The following is a 15,050-nucleotide window of genomic DNA, read 5'->3' on the forward strand; positions in this document are numbered from 1 at the left end:
CTGGAGTTGGGTCACCAATCTTCTCCTTCTCTATTGGCCCTTAGAAATAAAAACTTCAGGTTCCTTTGCCTTTGGCTCTGGGATTTGTACCATCAATTCCCCTGGTTCTCAGGTCCTCAGACTGGGGCTTGAGCCACCCTACTCACTTACCTGATTCTCCAGCTTACAGGTGGCATGTCATGGGCCTTCTCAGCCTTCATAATCACATGAACCAATTCCCACAATAAATCCTCTTATATATATATATACACACACACAATATATATAGCACATATATTTTGTTATATATTTGTCGTATTTTGTTGTATACAATAATATATATAACAATATATATTCCCACAATAAATCCCCTTTCATATATATTTTATGTATATATACACATGCATACACACACAGACATACAGACACATACACACACATGCACACACATGTATATGTATGTATGTATATATACTGTTGTACTGTTGGTTCTGTTTCTCTGGAGAATCCTGACTAATATACCACTGTTAAATGTTTATTAAAATGAGAGACCCAGGTACACCAAAGATACTCTAAAACTGCTTAGCTAGAACCAATTTAAATCCAAAAAAAAAAAAAAGCTCACTGTAAAACTTCTGAAAGTTCTTCCCAGCCCAAGAAAACCCATGGTATATTGGCAAATACGTCATATTAGGATGTCTCTTTTTTCCCAGAGGGCCAATTTTTAAATCTTTATCATACTCTGCTGTTTGAAATCCAAATAACATGTCCAATATTTTAACCTCACAGCCCCTCACCACCTTCACCGACTCCCTATATAAAATCAGTAGTTCTTCACCATGACTGTACATTATAATCACTTAGGAAGCTTTTAAAAGAAATTTCAATGTTCAGGCCCTAACCCAGAAAAGTTACATCAGGTTCTTAGGAAATGGGACCAGACATTGAGATTGTCAAAGGCCCCCAGGTGATTCCAGTGTGCAGCCAACATCGAGAGCTGCTGACAAACACAGATAGATGCTTTCCATCAAACCTCTCACACCAACCTCTTAGCTTTTTCTTAATGATTTTGGGATCTAAAATGAGAGAAGTCCAAGCACTACCCACAAAGGAAGTTAAATATCCCCTGGCTTGTACAACAGAGAAAAATGAGAGGGAAATATTAGAAAATTAAGACAATTACCTTAGAGAATTCAGAACCACCAAAGTCTAAATAGAATAATATGGTTAGTAGTTGAAGTACCCGAAAAATATCATGTGAGATGCGATAGCAGTTTTCTGCTACCCAGTGACTTCTGGATTGCTTTAAGCAGTTTTTAGAGTAAATCAGTGGATCATCAGGCTTTGAAACAACTAATCTGAATCAATAATGTCATGGTTCTCTCGTTAAATGTATACATTTTCAGTGATGCTTTAAAGGTCTCAAATAGAAAACCATGCAAAAGTTTTAAAAGTTGCTTTGGATACATTTATTTTACAATATATTACTTTAAGGTATAATGCATAGAATTATGTAGTGATTTGTCTGCCATGCCTTATTTTTGTAATCTTTGTTAAAGATTTTTTCCCCACTTGATATTTGATATGAATAAGCTGAATGTATCCTAAAGCTGAATTAAGTGGTTGAGCCTGAAAAAAGGAAGGAACTGCACAGGAAAAACTAAAGAATCATATATATGTGTACACAATTTATCATGGGATAAATTGGACAGAATCAGCATTATGTGCCATGAAATTTTTCCTTGAGTATATTCCTTGTATGGGAAAGCATCACATTCTTTTCAAGAGCATTCTGCAATCCTTTCCTCTTACATAATAGGGTAGTGGTGGTAGAGAGAAGACAAGATCTTCAGGGAAAATTAGAAGTATAAAAAGGGAGTCAACCTGGGCTTGGGTTAACTCTAGCCCAAGGACCCCCTCCATACGCCTCAATTCTAGACCTGGAAGAGACTGTTATGGCAGACATTAGTATGACCTTTGGGTGCCCTCTCTAGATATCCAAATTCAGGGTGCCAGTGTCCCAGTTCTGTGGTGTAACCTCCTCTGGAAGATCACCCTTGGACCAATGGAAACTCCTCACCTGGAGTTTTATGAGGAATGCTCTCTCTTGCCCCGGAACAACTCTTGGCTGCAATGGAAGCCCCAGAGCACAGTTGGGTCAGGAGGAAACTGACATTCCAGAGCCCCTGTAGGTCAAGCTGAGGCTGAAGCCCCAGAATTTCCTGTGGGATTGATTGAGACTCCACTTGAAACTGCATTCTTTCTTGTGTTTATCCTGCTAGTATGTTTCTCCTAAGAGGATTTCCTTTTTAATAAATCATGTATACACAGCCCGTGTCAGGCGCAGCCTCTAGGGAGCACATCCAAAGACAACTAATGGTCCACACATCTTAAAGTCTCTGCTGTCAAAGCCAGCTCATGCTGCTGCCTCCGGATACCCATTCCCTCAGGATACTCAAGAGCAGACACCAATTTGCTCTCCCTATCTTGCTCCACTGCCTCCAGGACAATTCATGGGACAGATAAGTTTTCTTGGACTTGTTTTTTTCCTGAGTAAAGGACTGTTAAAGAATTTAGGACCAGGAGTCAGGATGACAACCTGTTAAGTGACTTCTTCCAGAGGAGGAGGATGAGCTCCTCTGCTACTTATTAAGCTGCAGCACCAAGTACCCAGACTGCCGGCTTCTTGCCAGTCAGCTTGGAGTTTCTTGAATGAGGCAGTCATTGTCATGAGTGTAAGCTTTCTGAGTGCAGAAAGTCCCTGGAGTTGAGGGTAGCAGAAATATGCCCCAGATATGACTCCTCAATCTTCAGTTTCTCACAACTAACCTACTTCTATAGAACTTCTGTTTCAGCCTCTCAAGCACTGCAAGAGAGGCATGGGCATTGCTTCCTATGTGTGTTTTTCCAGCTCAGAAGACACTTAAAGGCAGACAAACTTCAAGTCAAGAAAGATTAAGAAAGAGAATTCTTTGCTGAATTTTGTCTCCCTTTATTCTGAAAACTCTACTCCTTCACATCCCTAATCCCTGTTCTCTCCCTGCCAGATACACACACAGATGTCTGACCCTGCACCTCCAAGTTCCCAAAGATATTGTATGTAGAAAAAACAAACCTTTTTTAATTGACATTCACACTCAACACTGAACACTGCTTGCCACCAATTGTATGGGTTTTCTCCCACACAATTGGCCAATTTCTCCCACACAATTGGCCAATTCTCCAATACCAACTGGATATCTTAAATTCAATTCTGGCATTAATCGGCATTAAGTGCAGACCCCCAGCAGGTTAAGAGCTCAGTCCCGTTAAGACCTCCCCCAACTTCAGACACCAGTCACAAGCAGTAGGTTCCAAAGTTACTCACATCTTCTATCTGACATGGCTACAAAGCAGAGGTTCCAATGAATCTCAGGACAGAGCTTTATTTACTTTCATCCATCTATTATAAAAGAATATAACTCAGAAATGGTCAGATGGAAGAGATGCGCAGGAACAGGTTTGGCAAAAGGGGCATGGCACTTCCACGGTCCCTTTGGGCACACCACCCCTCATGTATTGAGCAACGCAGAAGCTCTCTGAACCCTGTCCTTTGGATTTTTATGGGAAGCTTTATTCTTGGGCATGATTGATTAAATCATTATCCATTTGTGAGCGACTCAACCTTCAGCCCCTCTCCCTTCCCCAAGGTCTGGAAGTGGGACTGAAAGTTCCAACCCTCTAAACACATGGTTGGTTCCCTTGGCAACCAGACCCCATTCTGAGGCCATTCAGAAGCCACTAACCATCAGTCATCTCATTTGCATACTACCAGACACATCACTTGGGAGGTCCCAAAGGTTTTAGGAGCTCTGCACCAGGAATAGGAAGAAAGATCAAACACATATTTCTTCTTGTAAATGACAATAACATAGATATGTTCTGGGTCCTATACTTGTAGGATTCAGTTTGCCACCATGTTTCATGTTAATAAAAAGTTAATTTTCAGTTTTCTCAAACTAGGAGAGATAGACTCCCACTGATATAAGGTATGACCCACAGCACAAAACATAGTTCTTTTTTTAAGCACAATTCTTCCCAGAGATTTAAGGAGAATTTATGTACATATACACATACACATATATATGTATATACTGACGTGGATATAGTACATTGTAGAATGCAAGATTTGCATTATTTCTGATAAATGTAAGACTGCAATACAGTTTTATGCCAGTACTGCTTTGGACAGTGTCCCCAGACCTTTAGTCAGGGTCAATTTACCCTACTATAGTCTGAATGTTTGTGTCTCCCCCAGTTTCATATGTTGAAATCCTAACCCCCAAGCTGATAGTATTAAGAAGCAGAGCCTTTGAGAAGTAATTGGGTCATGATGGTGGAGCCTCCAGGAATGGGATTAGTGCCTTATAAAAAATGCTCAGGGGAGTTGATTTGCACTCTCCACCATGGAAGGACACTGACTGAGAAGGCAGCAAGCAGTTCGCAACCTGGAAAATTGCTCTCATCAGAACCTGACCCACAATACTTGTAAGGGTCTACTAAATGTTTTTAATTTCTTTTAAAATCAGAAGAAAATACATAAACTTTTAGGCTGAAGAAAATGCTAATATATTCACCTTTTATCAATGCAGTTATAAATATGTATTTCTCTCTCTCTATATATATATATTTGTTACTACTACTTTGAATGTAGGAAGTGGTTCACAAAGGCAAAAGTACATAAAGCTCACAAAATCATGATGCAGCCCTGCTTCCAGGGGCGTATTTTCAGTATACAGTGAAAACATGTGAAAAACTTTCAGTTTCAGGCATCATATTCTTGCAACTTTTCATTTTTGAGAACTGAGGTCTTCAGATTCTGAGGGAATGAATTCCAGAATTTCATACATCCTTAAAAGGATAGATTTGAAGGACAAAGACTCCTGCTGATCACACTGCAGGAGCCGCTGTGTAAGGCAATCTGTGTTAAGAGTAACTTGCTCACTCACAAGCCATTGCTTCTGCCCCTAAATTCTGCAACCAATATTTACAGAGACTGATGAGCCCTCTCACATGAGTCTCTCTGTTGAATGATAAAATCTTAGATCTTGGAGCAACATTTGGGCCTACTGAACCCAACTCTCCACCAATGCAAGAGCATCTTTGTCACCCTTCAGCATCAATTTGAGCACATACTGATGCTCCACTTGAGACCTTCAAAGCAGTTTCCTTTGTGTTATTGTCTTGTAAAGATACTCCAAATGTAAGAAAATACAGAGATACACAGGTTACTGGTGATAAGTTAGGAGGATCCCAGAATGAGCCTCCCACTCAGCACCATGAGTCAGTGATGGTGGATGAGCTACACATTGTGGGCAGTACCCACAAGGACCATTGTCGTCTCATCATCCTCAGGGCTAAGTTCCAGACCACTGTCCACCACTCTGTGGAGGGTGCTGTAGTGTTGCCGGCTTTGGTGGAAAGAATGCAGCTCTGAAGCAGCCTCCCAGGCAGCAAACATAGGCATGGGAAAAGGATCTGGCCTCTTGTTTTCAAAAAAGCATTTCAGGTTCCTCTCGCTCAGCTTGTTGGCATAGTCCAGAAATGTGTTTTCCAACTGCTCCTTCTCCTTTTGTGCATATGTCTTCCAAAAACTCAGCTGAAGGTAGCTAACTTTAGATCGGCAGCGAGCATAACATGTGGTGAGCAGCGAGAAGAAAGATGCTGAACAAATCAGGCACCATCCTAGAATCTTAACAAGAAAGAAATATTGAGTACACATAAAAGCAAAGTCATTTAGGGAGCTAGGGTGGTATTATTGAGAAGTGTATAGCTAAATTATTACCATGGTCTTTGGCATACCTCATTTGAAAACATTCATCTTAATTTGTAAACACTTTAAACTCACTTTTTAAATTTATTAGGCAAACTCAAAATAAAGTTAGTATTTACCTAATCTCTATTCTCCTCCCCAACATTGCTGATGCAAAGAAATAACCAGAAGGCAGGCAGATGGAGAAGAGTACAAAGTATAGATTGCATAAGACTTACAGAAATCAAGCTCAGATAGTATTAGCTCTGAGAGGAAAATATTCTGTGCATAAGTAAATGTAGTCATTTGAGCAAATGACCAGCTCTTCAGCCAGGCATTTTTAGGCATTGATAAATGTATATACATAGCTAGTGACTAATTTTTTTTTCTGCCATTACTCACTGTCCATGGAAAAGGGAGACAGATGATACAATCAGGAAGCTGAAGCCATAAGAATTTAAAGGCTGAGAAAAAAGTAGGATCATTAAAACTTGAAAATGATTTGTCTTGATTTTTGATAATTAGAAAAAACAAACACTTTCCTGAATATGAAATGGTTCAGCTTTTCTCCCCTGGATCTTAAAAGCAAAAGTTTAAATAGCTCAAATTATCTTCTAACTTTTTTGGCTCTAATTCTGTTTTCACAATTGGAATTCATTTTATGTTTGGAAAACTAACATTTTTTTCAAGGTGTCTCTTGACATTTAGTTTAAATGATCCTTAATATTCTTTAGCATATGAGCCTATTTGAAAATAGAAATAATCTACAAATGAACCCATTCAGACCGTAACAAAACCACAAATAAGCTTTAAATCAGTGGTTCCCAACTTCTGGCTCAGATATAGAGTGTCTGTGAAGGGTCTCAACCTCTGCACCAATGCCAACTCTGGACTGGCACTACTCAGGTTTAAATCTAAACTTTCCCCTTACTGTGCATATTCTTGTGTCTCAGTTCCTTCACTTGTGAAATGGGGGTTACTCATCTTGAAGGGTAATTTGGTGGATCTAATGAAATCATGCTGGACACATGTGTTCATTAAGTTTTAGCTAATATTATATGCTGCTATTCTTCAAATGTATATACACTTATGTAATTGTGTTAATGAATTCATAATATCTTTCTATACTTATAATTAATGAGTGAGGCACAACTACCATCATGTGAAAGTCCTTGAATGGCTTGTGGTTGGCTACCTTGTATCTTCCTCTTTCCTTCATTGTCTATCTTCCTCTTTTTCCACAGCTGAGGCTTCTGTACGCCATCTCATCTCAATATCGGAGCCAGTTTCAGCTGAGTTATAAACTATTCCATCAGCTTCAGGTCCCCTTCTCCCTTTCACATGACCTTTGCATTGACCGATGCTTCCTCTCAATTCACAGTACCCAGAGTCAAACTAGAGCATGGTGGATGCTTCCATAGCAGCCCTCAATAGTGTCTTATTTTGCATATGTCTTCCCCCAAACCCTGGCAGTTTTCCTCATGGACTTGGAACACCTACTGTGTACCAGAAACTTTATGCCCATTTATGTCTATCATCTCAAAATCTTCCAACAGCTCTCCAAAGTAGGTGATATTACCACCAACTATGAGAAAACTGGGACTCAAAGAGGTCGAACCACTAGTTCTAGGTCACATAGCTAGTGATTGATAGCGTCAGCATACAAACCCAAGGCCAGATAATTCCAAGACTGCGCTCTTTCCACTACTCCATACTATCTTCCTTAGGAATAGAGAGTCATTCAGCTAGATTTTTTGTTTATCTGCCCCACCCATGGATGAATGTTCTTTTCCACCTCCAGGCACATGTCCAACTATTATTGGTCTGGGCTATATGTTGCCTCCTGCCTATCTGAACCTCTGTAGTCAGCACCTGCTGTTGATACAACTCCTCTTGCCCACATTCCTTATGCATCTTCCCATAGGAATCAGCCCCAGGTCCTTCTCATTCTGATGAAGAATCAGCAGGTCAGTGTGCTCAGTCTAAGCTATGACATGATGTGCATGGTTTCCTACTGCCTGTGTTTAGAGCGGAGAAGCTCACACAATGATAGGTGTTTGGGCCTGGCACTGACTGAATGGAGCCTGGTGCCTGAGGACACAAACCCTAAATCAATCACTCTATCGTAAGAGTTGTAAGTTATACCCTTCTTCAGTAAAAGACACAAGACATTTGGGAGCCTGATATGTTTTATCTAAGATGTGCTTTATGCATTAAAGAAAAGATTTTGTTTTGGAGAATTTTTTGACTTACCAATTTATGAAGAGTATGACTTTACTGCCAACCAGCTTTGGAGTATATGATTTTAAAAACAGACTTTGCCTTGATGTGTTGTTACCAAGGCAAATCCTTGTTGAAAAAGTAAAATAATGCTATTTCAGTGCCTTTATTCTGGAACAGATAGCATTCCTGACAATTTGTAGATCTGCTTATCAACTCTTACCGCTTGTTTTGCTTTTGGGAATGCAATTCTTACTACCTATAAATGGGAGGTCAGTCCTTCCTAAGGCTGTACATCTGGATTTGTGTTCATGTGCCTGGAGGAATGACAAGCTACTTCCCTGCATCAATTAGGTAAAGATATGATTTCCTTCTGTTAAATAAAACAATGCCCCAATCTTGAGCTTCTGCAGTAATTAAGAACCCCTTTAGCTGTATAGCACAAAGAGTATAAAACATAATCTCCCTAGAGAGTATGGTCACTTTTTCACAGAGGCTATTTAAAAACTGCTGATTCCTACTTTACAAGGGAAATTATTCTCAATCTTGGTAATATTTATACACAGAGATAGCGGTTGCCAGAAATCATTCAAGAGACTCTCTACACTAATTATATTACACGCAACTTTGAAAAGTATTAACTCATTTCATTCAACTACATTTTAATAGATGAATAATATATGTGTGTGTTTGAGAAACGAACTTGAATATAAATAATTGATAGAAGGCAGTAATTTCCAATTACAGCTCTGCCATTAGCACTCAATTTATGATTTAGTGTTAGGCATTATTTATTTACAAGCCAACCCAGAGAGAATATTTTAAAGTACTTAAGTATTTACTATTTACATATGGACAATCCAGTGGATATTTTCTTTTCAGAACCGGAAAAGAGATAATCTATTCAGCAACTTTACTGAACCATCCAGCCTTTCAAAAGCTTTTCCTGAGATAGTCTCAATGCTGCATCAGGTTTCAGTTTCCATTTAGTTTCAAAATATTCTCACAGGACACAGACTCAGCCCTGGCTGAAGGAGGACAGAGAGAATACTTCAAGCTCATGCTGAGAGAAAACGGCGAGTTTGTGTTTTCTTACCTGAGACTGGGCCTGAAGGGACAGTTTCAGTTCTTCATTGATGGTAGGTAGCATGCTAGTTTTGCCACAAGAAACTTTGTGAAGTTCTTCCCAACACTCTTTGGGCTTACCCTTGCAAATCAGTTCCAGGAGTCCCGAACTTCTCGTCCCGCTCATGGCACATTCATAGAAAGTTCCATTGAGCAGAGCCACAGAAAGCCACATCACTGGAGCCACCAATGAGCTCAGAGTGATCTGGCCGAGGACGTAGAAGAAACGGCAGCTGTGGCCTCTGGGAAATATTTTCCTGGGATTCACACAGCAGCCTGTGAAGAGTCTCCATGACCTATTGTTCAGAAAGAATCCCAGGATCAGTAACACCCAGGCAGGAGCAAAGAGGAAAACCAGCCCATAGGTCATATTCTCAGTGCTGCAGGGGCACTTAAAAGCCACAACAGAAAAGAGACGCTCACTTCCCACGGTCAGCAGAGCCATGAAGCTGTAGCCAATAACAGTTTTCTGATTAAGGAAGAATTTTAAAATGCCCTGAAAAGCATCCATGTTGGAGATGCACAAAGAGGGAAAATGTTGTGCCTTTGTTATTGGCAGAGCAGCTGTGGCAGTGGCTGAGGGTGGAGCTCTTTCTTCATCAGAAACAGCAGTCCTTCTTCTCAGACTGAATTGAGCCACATAAGGAAACAGTGTCATTCCTTAGGAATGACTGTTTCTCAACATGTTTAGATAATGCCTCCTACTGGTGGAAACAGGGCTGTGATACTGCAGCCTAAAGGCTGAGAATAAATTCAAAGTACACAGGCTCCATTTTTACATTCTTTCCATGTGGCTTGGATTGAAAGTCAGAAAAGAAATTCTCACTCATACAAATAATAGTCTAGGAATTTTCCAGTGTAAGGAATCAACATTAACAGAAAGAGGTTTCAGCCGATTGATCAGGAGACAAATCAAATCTGCAAACCTTGAATTTTTTTCCTCTTGCTATGACTTGAGATTTGGAAGACAGGGATTTGTTTTCTTTTTTCATATATATAAATACATATGAAAATTATATATATATATATCTCAATAGCTTTTGGGGTACAAGTGGGTTTTGGTTACACGGATGAATTATGTGTGTATATATATATATATAGTGCTGAATTCTGAGATTTTAGTGCACCCATCACCGGATATGTATGTGTACCCAATATGTATTATTTTATCCCTCACCCCAATTCCACTCTCCCTCTTTCTGGGTCTCCAAAGTCCATTATACCACTCCATATGCCTTTATGTACCCACAGCTTAACTCTCACTTATAAGTGAGAACTACAGTTTTTGGTTTTCCATTTCCAAGTTACTTTGCTTGGAATAACAGCCTCTAGCTCCATCAAGTTGCTTCAAAAGACAATATTTCATTCTTTTTTATGACTGAGTAGTATTCCATGGTGTATATACACCACCTTTTCTTTATTCATCAGTTGATGGTTACTTAGATTGGTTTCATATCTTTGCAACTGTGAATTGTGTTGCAATAAATATACATGTGCAGATTTTTTAAAAAAATATATAATGACTTCTTTTTCTTTGGGTAGATACCCAGTAGTGAGATTGCTGGATTGAATAATAGATTTACTTTTAATACTTAAAGTTCTTTCTTTAAGAACTAAAGAAAAGTGCGGTGGTTCATGCCTGTAATCCCAGCATTTTGGGAGGCCGAGGCAGGTGCATTGCTTGAGCCCAGGAGTTCGAGACCAGCCTAGGCAACATGGTGAATCTCCATCTCTACAAAAAAAAACCCCCAAAATTAGCCAGGCTTGGTGGCATGCACCTGTAGTCCCAGCTACTCAGGAGGCAGAGATGGGAGGATTGCTTGAGCCCAGGAGGCTGAGGTTGTGGTGAGCCAAATCATGCCACTGCATTCCAGTCTGGGTGACAGAGCAAGACCCTGTCTCATAAATAAATAAATAGAAGGAAAGAAAGAAATCTCCATACTGTTTTTTATAGAGATTGTACTAATTTACATTCCTACCAGCATTCTACCAAAATTCTGTTTTCACAAAATTCATACCAATATCTATTGTTTTTGCCTTTTTAGTAACAGTCATTATTACTGGGATAAGGTGATATCTCATTGTGGTTTTAGTTTACATTTCTCTGATGATTAGTGATGTTGAGCATTTTTTCATATGTTTGTTGGCCATTTGTGTGTCTTCTTTTGTGAAATGTCTACTGATGTCATTTGCCCACTTTTTGATGGAATTATTTGTTTTTTTCTTGCTGATTTGTTTGAGTTCCTTGTAGATACCAGATATTAGTCTTTTGTCAGATGCATAGTTTACAAATATCTTCTTCCATTTTGTGGGTTGCCTGTTTACCCTGATGTTCATTTCCTTTGCTGTGCAGAAGCTTATTAGTCTAATTAGGTCTCATTTATTTATTTTTGGTTTTGTTGCATTTGCTTTTTGGGTCTTAGTCATATATTCTTTGCCTAGGCCAATGTCCAGAAGAGTTTTTATTAGGTTTCCTTCTAGAATTTTATGGTTTCACATCTTAGATATAAGTCTTTGATTCATCTTGAGTTGATTTTTGTACATGGTGAGCAACAGGGATCCAGTTTCATTCTTCTACATGTTGTTATCCTGTTTTTCAAGCACCTTTTAATGGATGCAGTGTCCTTTCCCCAGTTTATGTTTTTGTATGCTTTGTCAAACATCAATTTGTTCTGGGTTCTCTATTCTGTTCCATTGGTTTGTGTATCTACCTCTGTACCAGTACTATGCTGTTTTGATAACTATACCTTTGTAGTATAATTTGAAGTCAGGTAATGTGATGCCTCCAGATTTATTCTTTTGGCTTAGTATTGATTTTGCTGTTGGGGCTCTTTTTTTGGTTCCATATAAATTTTAGGATTTTTTTTTTCTAATTCTGTGAAAAATGATGTTGGTATTTTGATAGGAATTGCAATGAATCCATAGATTGCTTTGGGAAGTATGGTTATTTTCACAATATTGATTCTTCCAATCCAGGAGCATGGCATATATTTCCCTGTGTTTGTGTCATCTATGACTTCTTTCAGCTGCATTTTATAGTTCTCCTTATAGAGATCTTTCACCTCTTTCATTAAGTATATTCCTCGGTGGGTTTTTGTTTTTTTGTTTTTTTGTTTGTTTTGTAACTGTTATAAAAGGGGTTGAGTTCTTGATTTGACTCTTTGGTTGTTGTTGGTGTATAGCAGGGCTAATGATTTGGGTACGTTAGTTTTGTAAACTAAGACTTTACTAAATTCATTTATCAAATCTAGTAGTCTTTTGGAGGAGTCTTTAGGGTTTTCTAGATACATGATTATACTGACAAACAGAGATAGTTTGACTTCCTCTTTTCTAATTTGGATGCCCTTTATTTCTTTTCTTGGCTGATTGCTTTGGATGAGATTTCTATTAATAGCACTATGTTGAATAGAAGTGGTGAAAGTACGCATCCCTGTCTGTTCCACTTCTTAGGGGGAATGCCTTCAACTTTTGCCCTTTCATTTTCTATCTTCCTAAACTGGCTAATGTTAGAGGTCAAATTTTAGGATTTGAGATATGTGCTTTTTAGTTGGGAAAGTTTAGGGAGAGTTTGAGTTTTGAAGGAAAGTCAAAATGAGGCGTCCTCATCATTTCTTTCCTAGGCTATAAGAGTAAACTTTTGATTAGTATCTCTGCCCTTGATCTCATGCTCACACCCATCCATAACCCTAAATCCATCCTCTATGCTGACAAGAAAAGGATCCCTCTAAAACTGAAATTTAATTCTGCATTAGCCAGTTCACACCTTTGGGGCTCACAACTGCTCACAAGTTGATATATGTAGAGCTTCCCTGAACTCCGTCATGGTATTTTATGCTCATGAGATGTTCCCACTACCTAGAATGTCTTTGTCGCTTCCCTCCAGACCCCTAGTCTTGTCTGCCCGGCAAACATTCAGTCAATAGATGCCCATTCTATAATTTTGTCTTGCAAATGGCTACTGAACTCCCACTGTGTGCCAGGTACTGTGCCAGAATGGCGGTGCTCAAGAAGTGTCTGTTGAAGTAAATGAAGAATGAATAAGGAATCTCTTAGTCCTTCTGATTATAAGTAATTTAAGAAAATTACTTCCATTTCTCTCCTACACAGCTCTTAATTAATTAATTTTTGCACTTGAAATTTCATTAATAAACTTCAAAGTCCAGGCCCGTGTGTTTTGTGAAAAGAAATTGCCTTGGACTAGGAGCCAAGGAATTAAGTTACAGTATGGTCTTGGCAGTGTCATTTGGCTTATCTGAATACCAGTTTACTTATTTGTGAAACTAAGGCCTTAAAAGACACAGTCTGCAAGTTTCTTCCATTTCCACATTGTAAAATTCTTCAAGCAATGTAAAACAGCAGACCTTTTTGCGAAGTTACTTTATTCATTTATGCACCTCCCGCCACTACCACTTGCTCCTTAGAGACTTGTCTTTGATAGTAGAGTAGTCCCCTGTTACCTACAGGGGATACCTGCTACGACGACCTCCATTAGGGGATACCTGCAAACAAGACCCACAGGGGATACCTGCAACCAAGACCCCCAAACTGCAGATAGTACCAAACCTGTATATATTATGTTTTTCTAAAATCTGCTAACTGAGGCAGTTAACAAGTGACGCATGAGCAGGTCATACCATAAACAGTGTGAATGCACTGGACAAAGGGATGATTCACGTTCTGGGCAGTATGGAGTAGGGACAGTGAGAGGTTTCATCACACCGCTCAGAAGCACAATTTAAAACTTATGAATTATTTATTCTAGAATTTTCTATAGAATATTTTCAAATTATGTTGACCACAGGTAACTGAGACCACAGATAACAGCCAGCAATCCAAAATTGTTCCCAAATGTATTCTTGGGTCTAATCTGCCCCTAGCATCCTCTGCTTTGACTGTCACCATACTGTTGTGGCAAATGTGTCCTGGGTCCCTTCTAATCCAGGGTTTTATACTTTGCTAGTATCAGTGTGACAAATATCAACTGATATGTTGATGATTAGTTGTATTTTAATTTCTTACTCCCTGAAAGGATATATATCTTTTTAAAAGTTTTTTGAAAATAATGCTTTGATGTAATTTTTTATAAACCATATTCTTTCCACAGAAAATTAGCCTCTTACAATATTCTATACAAGTAAAAATAGTATTTTCATTTATTTATTTTTATACTTTAAGTTCTAGGGTACATGTGCACAACATGCAGGTTTGTCTCATAGGTATACATGTGCCATGATGGTTTGGTGCACCCATCACCTCATCATTTACATTAGGTATTTCTCCTAATGCTATCCCTCCCCCAGCCCCCCAGCCCCTGACAGGCCCCTTTGTGTGATGTCCCCCTCCCTGTGTCCCTGTGTTCTCATTGTTCAACTCCCACTTATGAGTTAGAACATGTGGTGTTTGGTTGTCTGTCCTTGTGATATCTTGCTGAGAATTATGGTTTCCAGCTTTATCCATGTACCTGCAGAGAACATGAACTCATCCTTTTTAATAGTTGCATGGTATTCCATGGTGTATATGTGCCACATTTTCTTTATCCAGTCTATTATTGATGGACATTTGGGTTGATTCCAAGTCTCTGCTCTTCTGAATAGTGCCATAGTAAACATACATGTACATGTGTCTTTATAGTAGCATGATTTATAATCCTTTGGGTATATACCCAGTAATGGGATGGCTGGGTCAAATGGTATTTCTAGTTCTAGATCATTGAGGAATCACCACACTGTCTTCCACAATGGTTGAACTAATTTACACTCCCACCAACAGTGTAAAAGTGTTCCTATTTCTCCATGTCCTCTCCAGCATCTGTTGTTTCCTGAGTTTTTAATGATTGCCATTCTAACTGGCATGAGAGGGTATTTCATTGTGGTTTTGATTTGCAATTCTCTGATGAACAGTGATGATGGGCATTTTTTCATGTGTCTGTTGGCTG

At 39.0% G+C, this 15,050-nt stretch overlaps 2 protein-coding genes across 2 annotated transcripts in view; one reads left to right on the forward strand and one right to left on the reverse strand.

Annotated features, from left to right (window-relative positions):
* The window catches only part of TRAPPC3L (trafficking protein particle complex subunit 3L), a 50,363-nt gene that overhangs the window by 24,846 nt on the left and 10,467 nt on the right, over nucleotides 1–15,050 (forward strand). The gene's annotated exons all lie outside the window — the stretch shown is intronic.
* On the reverse strand, nucleotides 1,653–9,789 carry CALHM5 (calcium homeostasis modulator family member 5). Its single transcript, XM_017855465.1, has 2 exons — nucleotides 9,087–9,789; nucleotides 1,653–5,710 (listed from the first exon to the last, which is right to left on the reverse strand). Exons 1-2 carry the CDS (start codon nucleotides 9,771–9,773, stop codon nucleotides 5,321–5,323), a joined length of 1,077 nt encoding a protein of 358 aa, XP_017710954.1. The 5' UTR covers nucleotides 9,774–9,789; the 3' UTR covers nucleotides 1,653–5,320.

The sequence above is a fragment of the Rhinopithecus bieti genome, unplaced genomic scaffold, assembly GCF_001698545.2.
Source record: "Rhinopithecus bieti isolate Rb0 unplaced genomic scaffold, ASM169854v2 scaffold_41207, whole genome shotgun sequence".
NCBI lineage: Eukaryota > Metazoa > Chordata > Mammalia > Primates > Cercopithecidae > Rhinopithecus > Rhinopithecus bieti.